Source organism: Phalangium opilio, unplaced genomic scaffold (genome assembly GCF_054372755.1).
Source record: "Phalangium opilio isolate 3A_F unplaced genomic scaffold, DU_Popi_V2 ptg000082l_1, whole genome shotgun sequence".
NCBI lineage: Eukaryota > Metazoa > Arthropoda > Arachnida > Opiliones > Phalangiidae > Phalangium > Phalangium opilio.
The window spans coordinates 9,342,149-9,366,588 of record NW_028324189.1 but is presented as its reverse complement, the minus strand read 5'-3'; the positions used below and the strand labels follow the sequence as shown (position 1 = coordinate 9,366,588).

The 24,440-nt window shown below is 38.3% G+C and overlaps 3 protein-coding genes across 4 annotated transcripts; 1 reads left to right on the top strand and 2 right to left on the bottom strand.

Annotated features, from left to right (window-relative positions):
* Positions 1-401: 401 nt before the first annotated feature.
* Positions 402-5,943, top strand: KLHL18 (Kelch like family member 18). The gene is made up of 5 exons (XM_089848410.1): positions 402-555; positions 619-749; positions 3,977-4,727; positions 5,002-5,610; positions 5,688-5,943. The coding sequence occupies exons 1-5, from the start codon at positions 439-441 to the stop codon at positions 5,784-5,786; spliced, it is 1,707 nt and encodes a 568-aa protein (XP_089704536.1). The 5' UTR covers positions 402-438; the 3' UTR covers positions 5,787-5,943.
* A 772-nt stretch (positions 5,944-6,715) lies between these two features.
* Positions 6,716-9,978, bottom strand: LOC149651464 (protein lifeguard 2-like). 2 transcript variants are annotated; one of them, XM_089848416.1, is made up of 10 exons: positions 9,572-9,978; positions 9,194-9,435; positions 9,053-9,117; positions 8,914-8,967; positions 8,455-8,505; positions 8,330-8,369; positions 8,204-8,241; positions 8,044-8,131; positions 7,328-7,465; positions 6,716-7,226 (listed from the first exon to the last, which is right to left on the bottom strand). In XM_089848416.1, exons 1-10 carry the CDS (start codon positions 9,720-9,722, stop codon positions 7,077-7,079), a joined length of 1,017 nt encoding a protein of 338 aa, XP_089704542.1. In that variant the 5' UTR covers positions 9,723-9,978; the 3' UTR covers positions 6,716-7,076. The 2 variants fall into 2 exon arrangements, with proteins under 2 accessions (XP_089704542.1, XP_089704540.1); XM_089848414.1 differs by having other exon boundaries at positions 9,194-9,498; positions 9,572-9,967.
* Positions 9,979-18,278: 8,300 nt separating this feature from the next.
* LOC149651463 (uncharacterized) lies at positions 18,279-23,913 on the bottom strand. Its single transcript, XM_089848391.1, has 4 exons — positions 23,735-23,913; positions 23,523-23,653; positions 20,718-21,614; positions 18,279-20,651 (listed from the first exon to the last, which is right to left on the bottom strand). The coding sequence occupies exons 3-4, from the start codon at positions 20,799-20,801 to the stop codon at positions 20,376-20,378; spliced, it is 360 nt and encodes a 119-aa protein (XP_089704517.1). The 5' UTR covers positions 20,802-21,614; positions 23,523-23,653; positions 23,735-23,913; the 3' UTR covers positions 18,279-20,375.
* Between the last annotated feature and the right edge of the window lie 527 nt (positions 23,914-24,440).

Here is a 24,440-nt window from a genome sequence, read left to right as displayed (position 1 = left end):
CTAATACGTGTCAAGGCTTAAAATGTTAAAATTGAGTAATATTTAATCAAATAGTTTCAAATAAACCCTATAGATTTGGGGTCAATGTGTTAAGAGAGGCTAAAGAGAGTGCTAATATAAAAATCCTTGGGAAATATTTTGATTAGCTCGCCTAATAACAAGAAGTTATAGAATAAAGTAGGAGTTCTTATTGTGCCGCTTCTCTACACCCGTCACCCTTACTAAAATTATACGTTTTCCACTGGAATTTTCCATGGAGTAATATTCTAGGAGTGAGAAGGAAAGTTCCTTTAAATTTGCATTAACTTGGCCTATGTCTCCTGTAATACTGCTCCATGGTGGCAGATTACTGGCAGCCAAGCGAAAATGGCAAAAGGAATCCGCGCCCCCTGTGAAATTTTCTTTTGTCGTCTACTTATACTATACTTACTAGCAAAAATGGCATACGATGGAGAAGATTCTTGTTTGTTTCGTCAATCAAATTTACCAGATGTGACCTTTCCTATATTTGAGGATATCAGAAGACAAGGAAAATTATGCGACGTTACAATTAAGGTATTTAATTAACCGGAAACCCGTGTTTCCTTAACTATTTACTAATTGTTTTGATAACCTTAGGTTGATGGAGCCGTTTTTACTGGACACAGGATTATTTTGGCAGCCACCATACCATACTTCAATGGCATGTTTACTAATGAAATGATTGAATCCACGCAGAAAGAAATTGAAATTAAAGGCATCGAACCAGAGTAAGTGATGAACAAGTAACGTAAAAAAATTAACGTATTAGCTAGGTGTGGTTGGGGGTGGGGAGAACGTGTTAGTTTCGTAAGTGCTAATGAGGCTCTTAGTTTGGCTTGCCCTGTTGTAGTAGGCGTGTCACAGTTCTGCCTTTGGCAGTATAAAATTTTTCGTTCGTCATTGAAGGGAAAGTGAAGGTAGAGAATTGTGGTGAGGTGATATTTTTCGTTCGTCTAAAAGGGAATTATGATAGTAAGGTTAAGCTATCCTCTCCCTTTAAAATTCCTCCCACCCGTCAACAATACTATTTCACGCTCCCCTATTTCAAAATTCAAAGAAATCGAGGGAAATTTTGAAAGCAAAAGCAAGTATTTACTGACGTTATTTTTAGAATGGTCTTAAGGCACCGGGATATTACAATTATTGGGTGCTTTACCGAATTCTTTTCCTTTCAAACATTTCTGGCCACAAGTTCATTTTAGAAATGCGAAAATTACGCGTCGGCATAAGTCTATGTTGTAAACTAAAACTTTCTGTACGTGTATTATTCGAGCGTATAATCGTTTTAGCACTGTTAAAGGTAACTCCATCATCGAGGGGGTAATAACTAAAACTTTCTGTTCTTCTATTAAGGGTTACTTGTCCTTAATCATTTTAGAATGGTCTTAAGGGTAATAACTTTAGCAATGTTAAGGGTAGCGCATCGAGGGGCTACTCACTCAAAATTTCTCTTTGCTTCGCACTATTACATTTATAACATAAATAAAGTTTTTGAAGTAAGGATTACGGTTAATCATTTTAGCACAGTTAAAAGTGGCGCATCGAGGGGCTATTCACATAAATTTTATGTACGCCTGTTAAGTACGGTATGATGTGGCTAGTTGGCTACTATTTCGAGCCCTTGGGCCGTCTTGTCTAACTCGCTAAGGTCATATTCGTGATGACCCAACGGTTTGGGTATATTAAGGTCTTACCACACCTAACCAAGAAGCGATATCTAGTTTACTAGGGAGAAGGTTTAAATTCGCCACATTTCTATCTTAATCTCCAGTCCAAATATAGGTCCGTGGTTAATCCACGCCTCTAAATTACAGCCAGCATTTCATTGGTTCTTGAAACTCATGTCAGCGCGACGCGAATGACGAAAATTAGGTGTTTTCCGATTGAGGAGAGGCGAAATAGCCCGGCCTCCTTTTACATCCCCCCTTGTATTTTGAAAGGGGGACTGGGACTATGGCGCGCGAATACTTAGGCATCTTATACCTTCTCCCTAGTAAACTAGATATGGTTTATTGACCAGACCTAACTAGAAAGGTCTTTTCGTCTATCCAGCCTCCACACACAAACCACAAACATACACACTCGCAGATCGTAGCTAAAATCATGAATCTATATTCTATATATGAATCTAGTTATATAGATTCATGCTAAAATCCTATAACAACCAAATATATATATTGAAGGGTCGGGGGAAGTTTTAACGTCAACTATAAATAAATAAGAGCAACCCAGCCTTTTCACGTAGTGCCCTTTCCGTATGAAAATTAATCTGTCATTCTAGCTACCGTGCCCGTATTCCCCATTCCCCCCCCCCGCGCCAACGCAACAAACCGGTCTTTATTATAAAGAAAATATTTCACCATAAGCATATAAAACCCCACCAAAAATTTATAGGCTTTCCAAGAAATCGGCTTCTATACAGCCGTCCATCAAATTAACCCTTAACTTCAGGGTTGTTGCAATCTAACCGGGTGAATTCTTTGAGGATGCGACTTGTTTTACGTCCATCCGAAGTCGGAAAATTGCTGTTAACTCGTACCATAGCGTTAATGTATTTCTTTTCGCAATTCTTTCACATTACGATCTTTAAGGTGGTTGTGGATCTTGCCATTATTTTTTGTGTACCCGGGGCCACACACACATCCACGCTTGTTTTTCGTGTACCCGGGGCCACACACACACATCCACGCTTGTTTTTCGTGTTACCGGGGCCACACACACACATCCACGCTTGTTTTTCGTGTTACCGGGGCCACACACACACACATCCATGCTTGTTTTTCATGTACACGGGGCCACACACACATACATCCACGCTTGTTTTTCGTGTACACGGGGCCACACACACACATCCATGCTTGTTTTTCGTGTACCCGGGGCCACACGCACACATCCACGCTTATTTTTCGTGTACCCGGGGCCACACGCACACATCCACGCTTATTTTTCGTGTACCCGGGGCCTTAAACACACATCCACGCTTATTTTTCGTGTACCCGGGGCCTTAAACACACATCCACGCTTATTTTTCGTGTACCCGGGGCCTTAAACACACATCCACGCTTGTTTTTCGTGTACCCGGGGCCACACACACACATCCACGCTTGTTTTTCGTGTACTCGGGGCCACACACATCCACGCTTGTTTTTCGTGTACCCGGGGCCACACACACACACACATCCACGCTTGTTTTTCGTGTACCCGGGGCCACACACACACACATCCACGCTTGTTTTTCGTGTACCTGGGGCCACACACACACACATCCACGCTTGTTTTTCGTGTACCCGGGGCCACACACACACACATCCACGCTTGTTTTTCGTGTACCCGGGGCCACACACACACACACATCCACGCTTGTTTTTCGTGTACCCGGGGCCACACACACACACATCCACGCTTGTTTTTCGTGTACCCGGGGCCACACACACACACACATCCACGCTTGTTTTTCGTGTACCCGGGGCCACACACACACACATCCACGCTTGTTTTTCGTGTACCCGGGGCCACACATCCACGCTTGTTTTTCGTGTACACGGGGCCACACACACACACATCCACGCTTGTTTTTCGTGTACCCGGGGCCACACACACACACACATCCACGCTTGTTTTTCGTGTTACCGGGGCCACACACACACATCCACGCTTATTTTTCGTGTATCCGGGGCCGCACACACACATCCATGCTTGTTTTTCGTGTACCCGGGGCCTTAAACACACATCCACGCTTGTTTTTCGTGTACCCGGGGCCACACACGCACATCCACGCTTGTTTTTCGTGTTACCGGGGCCACACACACACATCCACGTTTGTTTTTCGTGTACCCGGGGCCACACACACAGAACACCATCGCAAGACTGGGTCTGGTTATATAACCACACCTAGCTAAAAATTTTCGTTAGTTTAACATCATTAAGTCTAAAGTTAATGAACTATTTAATTTAGAGCCTTGGAATCATTGATAAACTTTGCCTATAGCGGCAAAATAATAATCCACATAGGTAATGTACAGTCTCTTCTTGTTGGCTCCTCATTTCTTCAACTTCAGCAAGTTAGGGAAGCTTGTTGCGAATTTCTGAAGAAACGTCTTCATCCTCGTAACGTCGTCGGAGTTAAAGCATTCGCTGATACTTTAAGTTGCGTTTCGTTAGTCGAAGCCGCGCACAAATACATACAGAAACACTTCGTGGAAGTTTCAATGGAAGAAGAGTTCCTCGGGCTTCCATTTCAAGAAGTTTTGGAGATTATCAGTCGAGACGAACTTCATATCAGTAATGAGGAAGAAGTTTTTGAAGCAGTCATGACATGGGTGAAAAAAGATGTTGACAATCGTAAAACTCACTTACCACAACTTCTAACTAAAGTGAGAATGCCACTATTAACGCCACAGTATCTAACGGACAATGTAGCTACAGAGGAACTTATTAGAACCTCGCACCAATGTCGCGATCTTCTGGACGAAGCCAAAGATTATCATTTGATGCCTGAAAGAAGATTTTTACTTCAAAGTTTTCGAACTCGACCCAGGTGTTGCCCCGATATTCTAGGCCTTATCTACGCTGTTGGTGGATTAACAAAAGCCGGCGATTCTCTCAGTACAGTCGAAGTTTACGATCCGACAGTTGAACGTTGGCAAATGTCAAATGAAATGACAATGCTTAGAAGTCGAGTTGGAGTAGCTGTGATGAACAATAAAGTAATTGACCTAATTTAAGCCTATTCAACGTTCGTTAATTAGCGGTCTTATTCCTGATCAGCGCCATCTACCCATAGCGGTGACTTTGAGAACTACTGTAAGCGGCAAGCCAAAATCTGGTGACGTCATTTTTGGTAAGACCCGAGAGTGCCAGTCAGTGACGTCACCAGATTTTAGCGACATCTGATTGGCTTGCCGCTTACAGTAGTTCTCAAAGTCGCCGCTATGGGTAGGTGGCGCTGATCAGGAATAAGGCTAATTAGTTCCTTTATAGTTATACGCCATAGGAGGATACAATGGATCTGAACGACTCAGCACGGTCGAAGCTTTTGACCCAAGCACAAACTCCTGGTCCAAAGTGGCTCCCATGAACTGCAAGAGAAGCGCTGTTGGTGCTGGTGCCCTTTACAATCGCCTTTACGCTTGCGGAGGATACGACGGAGTTTCGTCTTTATCAACAGTTGAATGCTACAATCCCGAACTTGACCAATGGACTATGGTTGCTTCAATGGCTAAACACCGTAGCGCTTCGGGTGTTGTTCCATTTGAAGGTCACATTTACGCCCTTGGAGGTCACGACGGGTTATCTATCTTTGATTCTGTAGAAAGATACGACCCTCAAACTGGTCAGTGGGTTCTAATGCCACCCATGTTGACTAAAAGATGCCGACTCGGAGTTGCTGCTTTGAATGGAAAGATCTACGTTTGCGGCGGCTATGACGGATCTACTTTCTTGCAAACGGCGGAAGTTTATGATCCAATTACGAAGAAATGGAGTTACATTCCTTCTATGAATGTAATGAGAAGTAGAGTCGCGCTTGTCGCTAACAATGGGAAACTTTACGCCATCGGAGGTTATGACGGAGTTTCTAATCTGAGCACGGTAAGTTTTTTTTATAGAAATAATTTGGGTGTTTGTTTACTGTTTTAATTATTGTTGTTGTTGTTTTCTATTTGTAGGTTGAGGTTTTCAATCCAGAATCAAATCAATGGCATTTTATATCATCAATGTGCGCCCATGAAGGGGGAGTTGGCGTTGGAGTTATACCATCATTCTGATAATATGATTTTAAATATTAATCAAAAATCTATCAGTATTTTCTTTTCACAGTGATTATGATAATGATACTAATTAAGTTGCATGCACATGAGGTAACGTAATGTAACCCTTTCGATTGATGTTTGTTACTTATAATAAATATTTTTACAAAAGTTATTAACATTTTAATATATTTTTATTTTTTAAATAACTTACAGGTTACAATCATTAATTAATTTAGGAAAAGAAATAGTTCAATTAAGTTAATATTAATAAATAGAAAAAATTAAATGTAATTGGCGGTATCGTCTGCTATATTTAACCAAGGCTTAGGTTGCGAGTTTACAACTTTAGGGATTACGGGGTTACTTAGTTGGTATAGTTTTATATCGTCTGCTATATTTAACCAAGGCTTAGGTTGCGAGTTTACAACTTTAGGGATTAGTCGGTTTAGTTTCATATCGTCTGCTATATTTAACCAAGGCTTAGGTTGCTCGTTTACAACTTTAGGGATTAGTCGGTATAGTTTCATATCGTCTGCTATATTTAACCAAGGCTTAGGTTGCGAGTTTACAACTTTAGGGATTAGTCGGTATAGTTTCATATCGTCTGCTATATTTAACCAAGGCTTAGGTTGCTCGTTTACAACTTTAGGGATTAGTCGGTATAGTTTCATATCGTCTGCTATATTTAACCAAGGCTTAGGTTGCGAGTTTACAACTTTACTAATTACTGATTACTCATTAATTAACTTGGAGAAATTATCTTTAATGAAACGCATAAATTAAGTTTAAAATATTAAAAAATTAAATAAATTCTATCCAATAATGATGGTATATTAATTTAATTTCTTTATTAAACCAAGGCTTAGCTATTAAGTTCAAAATTTGAAAATTGAGGAGAGTAAGTTATTTAGAATTAGACCCACTTTTTAAGTGAAAAAATATAATTTAAACATGAACATTAAATTTTATTTAAAACGAAATCATTATTTAAAATTGGTACATATTTTTATAATTCAATTATTTATGGAATATATTTTCAGCCCACGATTATAAAGCTAATACTGTACAAATACTAATTTAATTTCTACATCAGGAAAAAGCCGCGCGTGCGTAATTAATAAGTATAGATAGTATAATTAATAATTTATTAACAACATTTACCAATTGAATTTTAGTATTTTACTAAAATCAAAGACGCTTAGTGTCTTTACGTTTAAATTTACGTTTATTTAAATATTGAAAATGCTAAATTGGGTGTAATTTCAATTTGCTTTAATTTAATTAAAGTCCCCCCCTCCTCTCTATTTATTTTCGGCCACCGCCCAAAAGAGCCATAATAAAGAGGAAGATGTAAACAATATCCAAGTAAAGTTGAAGAGCGGCGAAAATATGTTCTTCTGCGCTTATTTGGTATTTTTTTCCGCCCACAAGCATTTGAGTATTGTAGGCCAAACTCTGCACAAAAAAACATTGAAACATTGTAGATTAAAACAATTAAATTAATTAATATTCTTTTTTATGATCTTCCGTGTGAAGCTGATGATTATGATATTTACCAGCATAAAGATGAGCGCTCCGCATCCAGCGTAAACCGTATTCATAATGGGTGTCCTAGAAAAGGCGCACAATATTCCAAACAAGAACAAAACCCAGAACATCATGAAAAGAACTCCACCGCAAGATGTGAAATCAAACTATTTTAAAATTTAAAAAAATTAAAAAAACTCTAGGAAATGTATTTTAAAATTGTCAAGAAGTGATATCTAATTTATTAGGAAGAAGGTATAAATTCGCCTCCACATTTATAATCTAGCTTTATCTCCAGTCCAAACGTATAGTAGGCATCCGGAGTTAATCCCCGCCGCCTCTAAATTACAACCAGCAATCATCTCATTGGTTCTTGAAAACGCACGTCAGCGCGAAGACGCGAATGACGAAGGAAAATTACGGTCATATTTTCCGACTGAGGAGAGTGTAGCGAAATATCCCGGCCTCCTTTTACGTCCCCCCCCCCTTGTATTTTGAAAGGGGGACTGGGACTATGGCGCGCGAATACTTAGGCATCTTATAACTTCTCCCTAATAATCATATTTTCCGACTGAGGAGAGACGTGAAATAGCCCGGCCTCCTTTTACGCCCCCCCCCCCTTGTATTTTGAAAGGGGGACTGGAACTATGGCGCGCGAATACTTAGGCATCTTATACCTTCTCCCTAATAAACTAGATATCACTTCTTGGTCTAATTGTTAAATTTGTTTTAATGGTTTTCTTACTTTAGTAAAGCAAGAGAAAATACTAATCATTAGACAACACGCGGTACAAATTCCCAAAGCCATGATGACAATTTGTGTGTCGTGAAAACTAAAATGATTAATTTTTTTTTTTTTTGGTCTATTAGGTAAGTTTTTAATTAAATTTTAATTAGGGTTATACCTCGAGATTGTGGCGACCAAATAGGTAAGGGAGACAGTCTATAAGAGTAAATTAAATTTTAATTATAGTTTTATTTATAATTTAATTCTAATTATATTTAAAATAAAAATTTTAAACAATTCTCACAAAAATGGCCAACAGGATCAAATTAGTTGGATATTTCCTCCTTTTAATTAATTTAATTAATGATTGTTTAATTAATTAATTAATTAATTAAGATTAACTGTTTAAATTAACTTAAGTTTTATTACCTCAAATTCTTGCAACAAGCCAGGGCAATATAAACACCCAAGAATGTAAAACTATAAATTTAAATTAAATATATCGCAGTTAATTCTTCAATTGAGACATTTTACGTTTAGCAAGAAGTGATATCTAGTTTACTAGGGAGAAGGTATAAATTCGCGTGCACATTTCCAGCTTTATCTGCAGTCCAAACGTATAGTAGGTCCGGAGTTAATCCCCGCCTCTAAATTACAACCAGCATCTCATTGGTCCGTGAAAACTCGCGTCAGCACGACGCGAATGAAGAAAATTACGTATTTTCCAACTGAGGAGAGGCGAAATAGCCTGGCGGCCTCCTTTTACGTCCCCCCTTGTATTTTGAAAGGGGGACTGGGACTAAGGCGCGCGAATACTTAGGCATCTTATACCTTCTCCCTAATAAACTAGATATCGCTTCTTGGTTTAGTTTTTAATTTTTAGCTTACTAAGCAGCGAGGTATATTATAAAATTATGTCGCACATACTCTTTAACCCCCTTGCTGAAATTAAATTAAATTAAATTAATTTTTAATTAATTAAGAACCTAATTAGTAATTTTGTAGCGGGGGTTTTTTTTAGCCTTACTGAAATATGAAAAGAGCAACAATTCCAACGGTAAAAGCCAATTGTGCCATTAAAATAGCATAAACCTAAACACGCCACGCGCGATTAATAAAGTTAATTTTACTTAAAAACCCTATAAATTAATTTAATTAAAAGATTAACCTTTCGAATGAAGGCATTTCTTATGGCTTTGTCGGAGAAACCTTTCCAATTTGGGTCTTCAAGGATCTGTTGGGACGATGCGACGCTACCATCCTCGTTATATAAGGGTTCGTTGGTAGGTTGAGACCCTGGGTAAACCATAACTGTGGCTGTGGGAGGTGGTGGAGCTACGAAATAACCTGGCTGGATCATAGTTGGTGCGTAATCTTGTTGAGGTTTGTTATTTGTTGGTAGGGACTGCGCTGTTGGAAAGCCAGCGACAACTGGTTGAGCGGGATAGGGTAATGACTGCCCTGTAGAAGCTCCTAACACCCATATAAAGTGGTAACTTTCGCGTATTAGTAAGGAATATAGAAAAGACTAGACTCGTTTACTCACCATCATAATGGTATTGTTGTTGTTGTTGTTGTTGCGGTGGTGCTGTGCAATAGGGAGGAGGAGGTGGGAAATTATTTGGGTTATTTGCCGGGTTATTTTTGTAAGGGTCAAACTGAGGGACACTATGAGGATTTTCCGAAAAGTTGTTCATCGTTACGGTTACTTTAAGCTCAATATTAATTAAACCAAACTAAAACTAAAAGAAACGGCGACTCGACGCGGAAAAATTATTTACCTCTACAGGTAACTGTTTGTTAAGTGTGTTGACGTTCCTCCTCGACTTCTGCGAAACCGATCATTACGCTCCTTTACGCAACCAGCGTGTTTTTTTTTTTTCAACCCAGAAATGGAATTTTAGTTTGCCAATATTCGCCAGTAGAGACGCTCGTTTTCAGAAATATTTTCGCGCCAAAAGCCCAAAACGGCCCGGGTATTTAAATAGAGAGTAGCGTCACTAGCGTGCGCAATACCCGGATTTTCGAGGTAAGTTAATTTATTAACAGAAGGGAATTAGAGAGAAGGGAGACATTAGAGCCTGCTTTGGTAACGAGAGTCCGACCAACCTCAAGAAAACCGCGAAAACTTTGCGCAAGTACACAGCTTTTAACCAATTTACTGCAAAAATAGTTCTTTAAGTTCTCCACGGTATCAGGCGGCCTATTTGTCTTAGGGCTGTCGATGTTTCGTTCTTGTGTAATTATAACCTCAAGTATGAACTAATTTTTGTTTCTTAATATTAATTGAGAATAATTAGTTTTCATCTATTTATTACCTTCAAATTATCTGATTTTGGTATGTTCTCAATTCCCGTGTAACTAAATTAATTGCACAGCTTGATTTCGTTTATCAACATGAAATTCGGCCATTTTTATCTCCTTCAATGTAAAGTTGTAAACAAAACTACTTTTTATTCGTCAACCGAGACGTCACCTTCTTATGTGACGTCACAGCTAAGACAGAAGTTAGATAGCCAATCAGTGAAGGGTAGTTGATTTGAGGTTAGTAAGACTGTTGTTAAGGCCCGTTCAGACGACACTCTTTTTCTCGCTACGCTCGCTGTGCTGAGCTCATCAGATTTTCTGGCTTCACCGGCCTCTAGAAAATGCACTGTTCACACGACCAAAATTTTCTCATTCTTGATCTCGGCAAAGCGAGAAAAAAAGTTGAAAAAATTCAACTTTTTTTCTCTCTTTGCTCGGCACAGCCAATAGAATGCTTCCGAAATGACGTCATTCTTTGTTGTGTAGTCTGCTTCTATGTGGAAAGGTGTTTTCTTCGGTTTCGCTGGTTCGAATCCCTTGAAATTTTAATGAGATATATATCGAAGGGTTATAAATTATCGTGCAAAGTTTTAAAACGAATAGTTCTTTTCTTAAAAAAAGGTTTTAATTATGCATAAATAAAACTTTAATGAATTTTTTGGAAAACAACTAATCGTTTTAAAAGTTTGCACGATAATTTAAAATCATTCAATATACTTATCAGTAAAATTTCAAGAGATTCGGACTAATGAAACCGAAGAAAACACATTTCTACAGAGTAGCAGACTACACAACAAAGAATGACGTCATTTCGGAAACATTCTATTGGCTGTGCCGAGCAAAGAGAGAAAAAAAGTTGAATTTTTTCAACTTTTTTTCTCGCTTTGCCGAGATCAAGAATGAGAAATTTTTGGCCGTGTGAACAGTGCATTTTCTAGAGGCTGGTGAAGCCAGAAAATCTGATGAGCTCAGCACAGCGAGCGTAGCGAGAAAAAGAGTGTCGTCTGAACGGGCCTTAAAACGAGTGTAAAGCATTATGGAGATATAAAGTGTGTCCCTTCTCTCTTATTCCCTTCTGTTATTAGTAAGAGATCTATCTCAGTTGTGACGTCACGTCAGTGCCTAGGTAAAACGTCACGAGTTTAGCTTTGGAAGTAGGCGGCCATGTTTGGTACCACCATGGATAATTGAGGAAATTGTTTTCACTCTACAGGATAGGCAACTCCTTATCTCGGACGACAGCTTATTCTGTACAGTAGCGTCGCTAGGGTTTGAAATTTGGGGGGGGGGGGGGGCTAAATAGTTATTACAAGAAATTAATAAAAAAAAATTGCTTAATGGGTTCATTGGAAAATGTGTAGACCTTAAACTATCCGTGTCAACGTGAAATTATTCGTATTTTAAAGATATACAACCTTTTATTGATAAAGACTACGTCACTACGGAACCGATTATGAAGGATTTTCACTCGTCTTAAGTTTATTTTTAGTTTTGGTTAGCTTTTAGTCCACACTATTGGGACTCCCTCCGAAAGAACATGAAACATTTTCTTGTCTCCATCTGTTCTTTTCTTCAAAATTTTACTGTTTGGTATTGAAATTCATCTCTGCAGAGATAAAACTTCAAGAATCTTATCATTATAATTTTTTATATATTGCTACAGAATTTTAGGTTGCTAACAACAATTTTTTGGTAGGGTTTACGGATTATTTTGGGGGCGCTAAGTTTGGAATTTGGGGGGGGGCTATAGTTTAGAGTGGCTAGAGTGGTTTAGAGTGGTTTAGAGTGGTTTAGAGTGGTTTAGAGTGGCTTAGAGTGGTTTAGAGTGGCTTAGAGTGGCTTAGAGTGGTTTAGAGTGGCTTAGAGTGGTTTAGAGTGGTTTAGAGTGGTTTAGAGTGGCTTAGAGTGGCTTAGAGTGGCTTAGAGTGGTTTAGAGTGGTTTAGAGTGGCTTAGAGTGGCTTAGAGTGGTTTTGAGTGGTTTAGAGTGGTTTAGAGTGGTTTAGAGTGGCTTAGAGTGGCTTAGAGTGGCTTAGAGTGGTTTAGAGTGGTTTAGAGTGGCTTAGAGTGGCTTAGAGTGGTTTTGAGTGGTTTTGAGTGGTTTTGAGTGGTTTTGAGTGGTTTAGAGTGGCTTAGAGTGGCTAGGGTGGTTTAGAGTGGTTTAGAGTGGTTTAGAGTGACTAGAGTGGTTTAGAGTGGTTTAGAGTGGCTTAGAGTGGTTTAGAGTGGTTTAGAGTGGCTTAGAGTGGCTTAGAGTGGTTTAGAGTGGCTTAGAGTGGTTTAGAGTGGTTTAGAGTGGCTTAGAGTGGCTTAGAGTGGTTTAGAGTGGTTTAGAGTGGTTTAGAGTGGTTTAGAGTGGCTTGGGTGGTTTAGAGTGGTTTAGAGTGGCTTAGAGTGGCTTAGAGCACTTGGCTTAGAGTGGCTAGAGTGGTTTAGAGTGGTTTAGAGTGGCTTAGAGTGGCTAGAGTGGCTAGGGTGGTTTAGAGTGGTTTAGAGTGGTTTACAGTAGCGTCGCTAGGGTTTGAAATTTGGGGGGGCTAAATCTGGGCGAACTAGTTATTATAAGAAATTAATAAAAAAATTGCTTAATGGGTTCATTGGAAAATGTGTAGACCTTAAACTATCCGTGTCAACGTGAAATTATTCGTATTTTAAAGATATACAACCTTTTATTGATAAAGAATACGCCACTACGGAACCGATTATGAAGGATTTTCACTCGTCTTAAGTTTAGTTTTAGTTTTGGTTAGCTTTTAGTCCACACTATTGGGACTCCCTCCGAAAGAACATGAAACATTTTCTTGTCTCCATGTGTTATTTTCTTCAAAATTTTACTGTTTGGTATTGAAATTCATCTCTGCAGAGATAAAACTTCAAGAATCTTATCATTATAACTTTTTATATATTGCTACATAATTTTAGGTTGCTAACAGCAATTTTTTGGTAGGGTTTACGGATTATTTTGGGGGGGGGGGGCTAAGTTTGGAATTTGGGGGGCTATAGTCCCCCCAAAAAAGGCCTAGCGACGCCACTGATTCTGTATATACTCTGTTACCACATCGGTTGTCAGCACGCGTAAAGCTTTGGTTCTATGGGCAAATAGCATGGGTGACGTCACACTAAGACTTCTGAGACGGCTCTATTCATGTTTTCTAACTCGCCTAGGTCGTATTTGTGATGGCCCTACGGTTGGGGCATGGATAAAGAATGCGCGTGAGCAAATTTGTTTTCACTCTACAGGATAGGCAACTCCCTATCTCGAACGACAGCTTATTCTGTATATACTCTGTTACAATATCGGTTGTCAGCACGCGCAAAGCTTGGTCTCTATGTAACGTAGCTTTGTATGTGCTGTCAAGAGAGGAAAAACTTCAGGTTTTTCAGGATTTAAAATATCCGGGATTTTTTTTTAGCTCGAGTGCACGGACCTCTAGACCTTAGTTTCAAATACGTGTGAAATTGCCTACAGCCTACTACACGTATTTGAAACTAAGGCCTATAGGTCCGTGCACTCGAGCTAAAAAAACTCCCGGATAGTTTAAATCCTGAAGATCCTGAAGTTTTTCGTCTCTTGACAGCACATACAAAGCTACGTTACATAGAGATCTAGCTTTACGCGTGCTGACAACCAATGTTGTAAACAGAGTATATTCTGTATTAGAGTTTCCTATCCTATAGCGTGAAAACAAATTTCCTCACGCGCATTCTTTATCCATGGTACCACTTTGGTTCTATGAGCAAATAGCATGGGTGACGTCACATAAAAGCTTCTGAGATAGCTCTATACAATACAACTATGAATATCGTTTGATGGATATCTAACGATGGGGTATTAGTTTGACTTGGTCTGAAGATGCAGGTGTAGATGTCGAAGAAGTATCGGTTATCTTTTCAAAGGGAGAGGATTATGATTTGTCCATAATAGTGCCTTGGGGATGTACTATCATAAGTTTATAAGATATTCCATAAGTAAATAACTTCGTATAGCTAGAGACTTACTGAGAGCAGAAGGGGATAATAGAAGGATGACACTCTGTATCCTTTTAATACTTTAGTTATGTAACGTCATTCTTCCCAGGCTCACCCTCTTTGTTTGCTTTCCCGCTCATCAAACTTCAGATGGGCATCGCACCGTAAGGTGAAATCTATAATTATTTGGCACAAAATTCCCAGTAATCACCCTCACAAACCTCGTCTTGGGGTTGGACAAAAATCCACAAGCGCGTCTTGCCAAATAGTTAAACGCTAATAGAGTAATAATGAGGGAACTATTTATCGCGTATGTGATTCGGTTTAGTAACCTTGCTCCAAATGTTCCGATGTTGGGAAGAATGACGTTACACTTACCCCGCTTCGTGGAACACTTCTCTCGAAGAGAAGTATTATATACTTCTGCTGAGAGCTAATTTTAAAGGGAGAAGAATATGATTTATCTATAACAGTAAAATGCGGATCCACTGTGAAAGTATTAATGGACAAACAGTGGGCCGGATTAAAGGGGGGCGCAATGAGTTTAACTATTCCCCCTCAACAACATTTGCTATTCTTTTTAAGGCTTAAGGGGGCTCACATTATCTCGGGCTCCGGGTGCAAAATTGTTTAATCTGGCCCTGAAAATGGAAAATTTCATACTCACTTTAAAATTTCTAAGAACGCGGGGAAAGAACTCAAATTGGGTCTTTTGCTAAATTCTTTCTCTTTCAAACGCTTTTGGGCATAAGTCCATGTTAAAAAATTGTACGAGGTGCGATAAGTATGCAAGGGCATAAGTCTTATGTTGTAAACTTGCCTTTTCTGTACGTGTATTAATTGAGCAACGATCAAAGCTACGTTACATGGAGGCCAATTTTTGCGCGTGCTGACATCCGAAGCTGGAGCAGAGTATTTGTCGAATAAAAAGAATAAGTTGTCGTCCGAGATAGGGAGTTTCCTATCCTGTAGCGTGTAAACAAATTTCCTAACGCGCTTCCTTTATCCACGCTAAAACTTTCCGTTCTTCTATAAGGTGTTAGGTAACGCCTCGAGAATGAATTAATTAATATTATTAATATTTACTTACTTTTGACGTAACAGTGAATCCCTTTTTGAAGCACGAATAATCGCTACATAAGTCTACGCTGTAAACTAAAAATTTCTGTACGTGTATTGAATAATCACGGAACCCGCAAACTCCCTAGACGGCCCTGGATGGTTGGTGTATGGGAATAATGTGGCTAAACACGGGTCTTGATCATCTTGTTCCATCTTAATAACGTTAACACTCACTTAGGCTCGTCTACAACCGAGTATTAGCGTGAAACAGTTAATTTCAAGTTATATTTCTTAGCCGCTTACAATTTGTTAATAATATATATTTTCTGTTTTGTTTTCAGCATCTGGCCGCCACATTCAGAAACTGCACGTTTATAAAATAAAAAATCATTATTAATCTCTTGAATAAAATCGAATGTATCTGATGTAATATACCTATTTCAAAATAAAATCTGGCACTAATATTTATAAGTCTGTGGTTATTTTTACTTGTAAGCTCACAAATTATAGTTAGTGGCTTTCTCAACATAGAGCGGCGAGTCGAATATGTTGACATGACACACTCTTAATAAAATAAAAAAATATACGACTATATCCTACGAATACAGTATCAAAGTTACAATGAATGATTACACACTTTCAAAAGGATTTTAATTATTAATCCCTTTAATAAAATCGAATGTATCTGATGTAATATACATATTTCAAAATAAAATCTGGCATTAATATTTATAAGTCTGCGTGATAAATTTATTTTTACTTGTAAGCTTACTAATTATGGTTAGTGGCTAAGGTATAGAATCTACTTGATTCATACCCTCTCAATTAGAGGATGATTAAAATGCTTTCTCAACATAGTAGAGCCCTGAGTCGATTATGTTGACGTGAGACAAGTGACACACTCTTACTAAACAGTCAGAATAACTGACTTTATCCAATGAATATTTTGAATACAGCATCAAAGTTATAATGAATGATTTTATTCGAAGTGCATTGGACATAGCAGCCAGTGAACGGATTAATCAAACCCGGTCACGTGACCTATGACGTCAGATCACGTGACCTATGACGTCAGATCACGTGGCCCATGACGTCAGATCACGTGACCTATGACGTCAGATCAGCTGGCCTATTACGTCAGATCACGTGGTCTATGACGTCAAATCACATGAAACCTTTGACGTCAAATCACGTCACCTATGACGTCAGATCACGTGGCCTATGACGTCAAATAACGTCACCTATGACGTCAAATCACGTGACCTATGACGTCAGATCAGGTGGCCTATGACGTCAGATCAGGTGGCCTATTACGTCAAATCACGTGACCTATGACGTCATATCACGTGACCTATGACGTCATATCACGTGGCCCATGACGTCAGATCACGTGACCTATGACGTCAGATCAGCTGGCCTATTACGTCAGATCACGTGGCCTATGACGTCAAATCACGTCACCTATGACGTCAGATCACGTGGCCTATTACGTCAAACACGTCACCTATGACGTCAAATCACGTGACCCATGACGTCAGATCAGGTGGCCTATTACGTCAAATCACGTGACCTATGACGTCATATCACGTGACCTATGACGTCATATCACGTGACCTATGACGTCATATCACGTGGCCCATGACGTCATATCACGTGACCCATGACGTCACATCACGTGACCTATGACGTCAAATCACGTGACCTATGACGTCAGATCAGGTGACCTATGACGTCAGATCAGCTGGCCTATTACGTCAGATCACGTGGCCTATGACGTCAAATCACGTCACCTATGACGTCAGATCACGTGGCCTATTACGTCAAACACGTCACCTATGACGTCAAATCACGTGACCCATGACGTCAGATCAGGTGGCCTATTACGTCAAATCACGTGACCTAAGACGTCATATCACGTGACCTATGACGTCATATCACGTGACCTATGACGTCATATCACGTGGCCCATGACGTCATATCACGTGACCCATGACGTCACATAACGTCACCTATGACGTCAAATCACGTGACCTATGACGTCAGATCAGGTGGCCTATGACGTCAGATCAGGTGGCCTATTACGTCAAATCACGTGACCTATGACGTCATATCACGTGACCTATGACGTCATATCACGTGGCCCATGACGTCATATCACGTGACCCATGACGTCACATCACGTGACCTATGACGTCAGATCAGGTGACCTATTACGTCAGATCACGTGGCCTATGACGTCAAATCACGTGACCCATGACGTCAGATCACGTGACCTATGACGTCAGATCACGTGACCTATGACGTCACCGAGGTAATTGACGTGTGACGTCACGACAGATGTTAATGGTAATAGGTAATGATTGTCCATTCAGTTAGGCCTAGCGTTCATTCATTTAGGCCTAGCGTTCATTCATTTATGCCTAGCAGTGTTCAGCTATTTGGATCTCGCGCCCTGGATATGGCGCACCCGAGTCCACGCATAGGAGCTTTTAGCGCCCCCCGACGTTGGAAATTTACTTAGTTGGAATGGAAGTTACGCGTCAGTCGGTTCATTCTTGCCTGGAAGCGGTCGAGGAAAGTCGCATGGAAAAACCTTTCTCGCTCAGCTGATCATTACGGATCACCCGGTCATTCATTGCTTGGAAGCCGTCAGGGAAGTCGCTTTGGAAAACCTTTCTCACCCAGCTGATCGTGATCCCGGCTTTTGAGGTCGATTCTTGATAGATCCGCCATTTCGCTGATCGTTTTTACCGAGGACGCAAGCTGAATTCGAAGCTCTTCAACATACTTGGCGGCCATTGCTTCGCCTCGTGGTGCTTTAACAGTCAGTAAGCCTAACCTTTCCAATAATCCAAACTCATCTAGCTCCCCTTAAATTATTTATTTTATTTCAAGTATTTAAATTAATTGGGTAGTGTTAAATGTTAGTGAATTTTATTTATTTATCAAAAATCAAGTAACATAAATAATATTTTACAACGAGATGTTGGACAAGAGAGAATCCTTTAATAATTATTTTAGGAGCTATTATTATAATCTATTAAACGGGGTACGTAATTAATTTAGAGATAACGCGACAGATTTTCGGAAATCAGGTCAACCCCAAGAGAAAATTTTAAAACACGAGGACCGTAAGCCTAAATTGAGCCGTGTCTTATTAAACTCTAGTTATTTTAGGGATATTGTCTGTGGGAATAGTTTTAAAATAAATGGAAGGTTTTCCTAAAATTAGTTTAGGGCTATTATTATAATCTATTAAACGGGGTACGTAATTAATTTAAGAGATAACGCGACAGATTTTCGGAAATCAGGTCCCCCCAAGAGAAAATTTTAAAACACAAGGACCCTAAGCCTAAATTGAGCCGTGTCTTATTAAACTCTAGTTATTTTAGGGATACTGTCTGTGGGAATAGTTTTAAAATAAATGGAAGGTTTTCCTAAAATTAGTTTAGAGGCTATTATTAATTAATTTAGAGCTAAAGCGACAGATTTTCGAAAATCAAGTCCCGCAGAGATAGTTTTAAGAAGCGTGGACGTTTGCCCTAAGCCTAAGTTCAGCCTTGTCCAATTTCAACTCAAGTTTTTGTTTATGGGTTCTATCTGTGGGAATAGTTTTAAATAAATGGCTGGTTTTCCTAAAATTGGCAAAGAAGAATATTTTAAATTATTATTCTATTAAAAGGGGCAAGCAATTTAGTTAAAATAAATGTCAGGTTTCCTAAAATTTATTTAGGGGATATTTTTAAATTATTTTCATTATTAAGCTATAATTTAATTGAAATAGTAGGTTTTCCCAAAATTAGTTTAGGCGATGTGTTAAATTATTAAGGTAATAAAAGGGTACAGTTAGGTTTTTCTAAAATTATTTTCTATACAATTTTGGGAAATAATGAGTTAGCCAGATTATTATTTAATAAAGGGTGGCAATCGCGGTAGTCAAGCCTTTCTTTAATTCGGGGTAGTTGGTCTTTCTCTCTAAATTTGGGATCTTGTTTTTTAATTAAGGACATTTTTTTCTTAAATTATTTAAATCTAAGATTATTTCGTTCTGCCCAAAACTAGGCAATAGTTTAAGATGTGTTATTAATGTTTTCATTTATAGATGCGGCTGATATTCTTGGAATTTTCTGTTGCTTGTCCTTCCGAGACGTATCATTCCTGATGACTTCCGCTGTTCTGGACTTGCTATGTATCATTCCTGATGACACGCTTCGTTGGATTCACGTTACATGATGTCTTCTGAACTTGCTATGTATCATTCCTGATGCCATTCTTCGTTGGATTCACGTTACATGATGTCTTCTGGACTTGCTCTGTATCATTCCTGATGCCATTCTTCGTTGGATTTACGTTACATGATGTTTCTGGACTTGCTCTTTCTCTCAGCGCTGACCTAAAGATATGGAGGAAATCATCGAAGCTAGAAGACACAAAATACATCGTTTTTACTTGCAAATTTTTCATGTAACCACTTAACTTAATTTTTTGTTCGCAAATTTTATCTGTAACTACTTATTATTTTTTTTTTGCGTTCAAACTTTAACATACAACTCTTTAATATTTTTTTGTTCGAAATGTTTGTAAACACTTTGGTTTTTTTGTTTATTATTGAATAAATTTTGCCTTAAACCTCGTTCTTTCTTTTCTTGAATTTATTTAGATACTAGACTTGGTTTCTATTTTTTTTAATCGGGACTTAGGGGCATTTTTTTGACCCCTTTTTTAAGCTTTTTACTTAAAAACAAGTGAAAAAATACATTAAAAAACAATTTTTTTACAAAAAAATTTTTTTTATGAAAAATTTATTAAAAAATGAAATTTTTTTTAAAAAAACAATAAAAAAGCATAAAAAAAGGTCAAAAAAACTACCTTAAGTGTTTTTCGACTATTTTTGTTCCTTCCCCAATATCGAAACTTAAATTTTAAACTTAAGCTACCACCCCCAAAGTAAGCCTTGCGAGCCCAATTTAAATTTAACAAGTCCCTGTTCAACTCGGGAATTATTAAATTTAAACTAAGGCCCGCTGTGGAGCCCCCAAAAACCAGGAAACTTCGTCCTTAGAATGGGATTTCCAATGAAAGTCCACTCGATGATAGAAGTCCTCCACTCGATGATAGAAGTCCTCCACTCGATGATAGAAGTCCTCCACTCGATGTTAGATGTCCTCCACTCGATGTTAGATGTCCTCCACTCGATGTTAGATGTCCTCCACTCGATGTTAGATGTCCTCCACTCGATGTTAGATGTCCTCCACTCGATGTTAGATGTCCTCCACTCGAGAGAATGTTCCTGCGCAAGAGAAATTCTTATTATTATTTAGAGAAAATAGCACATGCATAACTTCAAATTAATTACCTTAATATGGAAATCCAGTAGAGTATTCGCTAATGATGCGACGCAAAAGGTTCCGGCATAAGACAAATTACTATGATTTGACATAAATAACACACGAGTAACGTTAAACTAAATAACTTAATGGGGGAAGAAAAATAATACCGTAAAAAGCTAAGCCTCGCCTTACACTCGCTTAAAATCGTGATTACTTTTAAAGGACAAAGCGTATAAGCAACCTTCTACCTTAAACATAAATAAGAACTTTATTTAGATCCTACAAAACACCCTCAACGAGTTGCCAATCGCTTTTCCTCTAAAAATATTTATAATTAAAACCATAAACTAGATACCTTAATACCGCAAAGGGAATCTCATTCTTAAAATCCTGATTACGTTCATTATTCTTAAAAGGGAGGGCTAGGACCAATCGTTCACCTATTCCATAATTAAGCATTTTATTTATGTCCTGGCGCAAAAAAATCCCTAAAATGAACTGGACCTCAAGCGCTTCCCTTCTAAAAATAAATATGACGATAAATAACTGCATAAGATTTAATTATTGCTACGCACTAAGGGCCTAAAATGTTACACGCGCTGTCTAAATAGCTTTCTTAATGAGATTCCCTTTCAACGGATAAAATTAAAGTGTAGACCTGAGTTAAAAATGGAATTGTACTGAATAATACTTCTAGGATTATTATTAAGATTTAATTATTGCTACGCGCTAATTGTCTAAAATGTTTCACACGCTGTCTAAATAGTTTTCCCAAAAAGTTTCAGTTTCAACGGATATAATCAAAGTGTAGACTTGAATTAAGAGCGGTAATTGATCTGTTTAATATTGTGTGCTATTTTGTCAAATCATAGGTAATCATTCTAGAATCCATCATAAATTGCTCCTTTGAAAACCGATAATAGCTAAAATAAAAACCATTCAATTCAAACAATGTAATACAGTTTAAAAATTTTATCATCCTAAATTTGCAAATTAACATTCGAATTAATTAAAGGGAATGAGAAGCTTCGTTTGAAAAGCCTGTGATTTATATAACAAAAGATAGCATTAATTTCCGTGAATTCAAAAATATCAAGCTTTTAATTCTCTGATTTCTGGTTATTTGGCAATATGCATTTGAAAATTCTTCATATGAAATTATTCGAAATCCACTTTTTATGAAAGGCTAAAACGTTTCCCGTGGGCCGACGTCAGAGATATATTTTTCACGTGAGATGGTGTCACTCTCTGCTATCAGACCCAGAGTTTAGACTGGCGAGAAGCTCGAGACGCGTATAGGATTCCCGCGCTTTTTTTCCTCACGTCATAGTGATGTTATCAATCGGGCGAACAAGCTCGACAAGACAAAATTATTGATATATCGAAACTGAGTTTTCGTGATTTTCAATGGATTTTAAAAATAGAAACTTTGGTTCAATGATATTAAAAACTTGATATTTTGAAAGGAGAGACTTGAAAGTGTAATATAATACCACTTTCTTGGTAAAATATGATATGAAATTGTAAATTCGCATTCCCTTTAAATGAAGATACTAATTGAATTTCAATTACCTTACTGCTAATTGGGAAGTAATTATTATCAATTAGTATGCATCAGAAAAGCATTTATCAAATTAAAAATTATTTAGATTTAGGATTGTAATTACTAGCCAATTGGATTTTCAATTAATCTCTCGTAATTAATTTGTTTGAAAAATAATAAGTTACTAATTGGATTTAATTAGCTTCTATATCTAATTTCTAATTAGCTAAATATTTATCCTTTTTGCTAATTCTAATTTAATTCGTTGCCAGCTAATTAGCGCAGCTCTGCTTAAATGGCACAAGTATTTAGAATAACATTAATTTCACTTTCAAATAAATCATTTAACATAACTAGAAAAATAAATATTACATCACTATTAATACGGTTAAGGGTCAATCTTGACATAAATAATCACGTTGAGTTACTTTTAAACCGACTAAAAAGATTAAATAGAAATAATAATAAATTCACGGTACAATTAACTAGAAAGTTTAACTAAGACGAATCAAAAATTTAATAAGATTAATTTGAAACAAACGTCAATCATTAACACTGTGCCATTTTAAAATAAAAGACTCAAGCTAAAAATCCTTAGGGCCTGCTAAAAACGAACCATTTGCAAAATTCCAACCTAATCTAAATCCCCAAACTGAACTTCTAAATTCTTTTCAAGAAGCCATTTCGAAACGGCTGAACAACTTGTAACTATTAACTACACAAATAGTGCTGTTACGGTGAAAACAGACTGGCCTGACACCCAATAGATCATTTATATGCGTCATCAAACCTTGCTAAGCAAGTCCTAAATTACGCATGGAATTATACTGAGGTTCACGCATTAATGACATGATTGCCAATTTGAAATACAAGCGCCATTTTACCAATAATGCTTGGGATATTCGCCAAAAAGTCGTTTCTAACTGGGAGGCTAATAAAAATCATCCGCGGGTTTTCAGCTTCTAAAAGTATCACAATATCACCGTTAAATTTACTAACTGCAATTAAAAACCATCCATGGACCCCCAAACGCTATCATCCATTTATTGATTAGCTAATATTAATAGAGGGAAAGTCTAACAAAATTTCCAAAAAAAGGCTACTTGCACCAATGGTTCACTTGAAATTATAGCCAAGTTTTACGCTCAAAATACCGCAACACCCAATTCTGCATGGATAACTTCACGTTCGCACCCCAAGGCTGTAATTTGCACAGCTTGACTAATAAACTCGTAACCCTTATACTCTTTACATTGACAAAATTTGGACTTTGAAAATTAGTACTTACTTTAATTACTTAGCGTTAGCGAGTCTTACTTCCACATAAGCCTTAGCCTTCGTCACAGGCGCTAAGCCTAAACCTCGTGGACGCAATTTCCGAACTCTGAGTTTAGCATGATTTTCGCAGATTTTCAATGCCTAATTTACATTAAAATTAATGAACATACCTTTCCACTTGAAATACGATTAAAAATTATAATAAAAACATTAATAAATTACCAAATCCGGGGTATTTTAGCCAGCCTCGAGTTGAATCCTGAAGTCCTTGACCTTCCTAACCGTCCTTCAAGCTTCAGCAGACGACCTGTCATAGCCAACTCGATCACGCGCTCAACGAGGTGGATCGAGTATGCTATGACCGTATCCATTTGGGCATGCAGCATTGTGCCACCATAGAGCAATATTTTATAAGGCGTAAATATATTTAATGCCATTTAATTAAACTTATGTTTTGCTCCATTAAAACTACTCCACGGCAGTCTCGGAAATAGCACACTTCCTCTGGCTATGACAGGTCGTCTGCTGAAGGACGGTTAGGAAGGTCAAGCGTCAAGGACTTCAGGATCCGGGGTATTTTAGCCAGCCTCGAGGAGAATCCTTAAGTCCCTCCTTACCAGTCTGGGAAATAGCACACTTCCTCTGGTCCCAAGGACTAGTTTAAATAATATCCTTATTTCCCAGACTGCTCCTAACCGTCCTTCGGCAGACCAGGGATAAGGGAGTCAGATGGATTGGAAATGATGATGGGCGACCTGCGGCACCATATCTCTCCCAGTGTACCTCGCGCACGCCCCTACCCTTCCGTAGGCGATTGCTAAGTGCTGCCGCGTAGCGCCATTTTATTTGAATGAGAACTAGCTTCTATTTTTGAGATAGAGGGAGCGTCCTTTACAATTTCGTCCGGCACGACCCTACCTAACCGCTG